The following is a 1010-nucleotide window of genomic DNA, read 5'->3' as shown; positions in this document are numbered from 1 at the left end:
CCTCCCTCTCTCTCCCTCCTCCTCACTGCCTCTCTCCCTCCTCCTCACTGCCTCTCTCCCTCTTCCCCATCTCCCTGCACTCCTCTTTATCTTCACCCTATCCCCTCCCTCCCTCTTTATCTGTTTCTCTCTTTTCTTTCCCCCTCATTCTCTTCTCTCCCTGTCTCCCTTGTGCAATCACATTGTTTTCCATTTTGTTCACAGTGAATGAGGAGTGGCTGGAAGGACATTCCAATGGGAACATTGGCATCTTTCCCCGGTGTTTTGTCAGACCGAGAGCTTCAGCCGTGGCTGAAACCAGAAAGATTGACCACTGTGAAGATTCTGTTCATGTGCAGGCTGTGGAATAGAGAAGAAGTAGTGAAGTCGGAATCTCTCAAGTAGTGATTCAAAAGGCTTCTGCTAGTTCTAAACATTTCACTTGCCCACCTTTCTTCCATAACCAATTTTCCTTTTGGGATTTTTAAAAATTCGGATTCTGTAATGAAGCTTCCACTGCCCTTTCAGTCAGTGCATTCCAGATCACAACTCACTCCTTTTATCATTTGAGGCTCCTAAAGCATGATATTACTGTAAAATTTCATTTTCATAGTTTGTTAACTCTCATCCACCATGTCTCTTACTCGTTTCACCAGTTAGTGTCCTACTGACATTTGTGATCAGCCTCCTGATTATTTGAGTCATTTTCAATCATCTGTAAACTATGAAACTGAGTCTTGTATGTCCACCTGATTATTGGTATAAATTGCCAGAGCAGTGCTCCCAGTGCCGATCTTTGAGGAGTGTATCACTGTGTTTTTCTCAAGTCATTATGTTTCCAGGCTGTCAGCTGATTTGGTATACATGTCGCCATATACAAGCAATCGTTATCCCACGTCTAATATGATACAGTGATGATGTAATGCGCAATTTACTTAAAATATACTAAATTTGTGCTTTGTGACATAATACAACATCCACCATCTATAACATTCTTGCAATGGCAGCAACGTGTAGTGTTGAGGTCCAAT

General features: G+C 42.4%; 1 protein-coding gene across 1 annotated transcript in view; it reads left to right on the top strand.

Moving 5' to 3' along the window:
• The window catches only part of LOC122564589 (neutrophil cytosol factor 2-like), a 75056-nt gene extending 74279 nt beyond the window's left edge, over positions 1–777 (top strand). Inside the window, exon 12 of the mRNA XM_043719677.1 lies at positions 205–777. Coding sequence (XP_043575612.1) covers positions 205–350 — 146 coding nt within the window. The 3' untranslated portion in view covers positions 351–777. The remainder of the gene's footprint in view (positions 1–204) is intronic.
• Positions 778–1010: the final 233 nt, after the last annotated feature.

This window comes from Chiloscyllium plagiosum, chromosome 30 (genome assembly GCF_004010195.1).
Source record: "Chiloscyllium plagiosum isolate BGI_BamShark_2017 chromosome 30, ASM401019v2, whole genome shotgun sequence".
Taxonomy (NCBI): Eukaryota; Metazoa; Chordata; class Chondrichthyes; order Orectolobiformes; family Hemiscylliidae; genus Chiloscyllium; species Chiloscyllium plagiosum.
The sequence above is the reverse complement of the archived record's forward strand: the minus strand, read 5'-3'. Positions and strand labels throughout refer to the sequence as shown.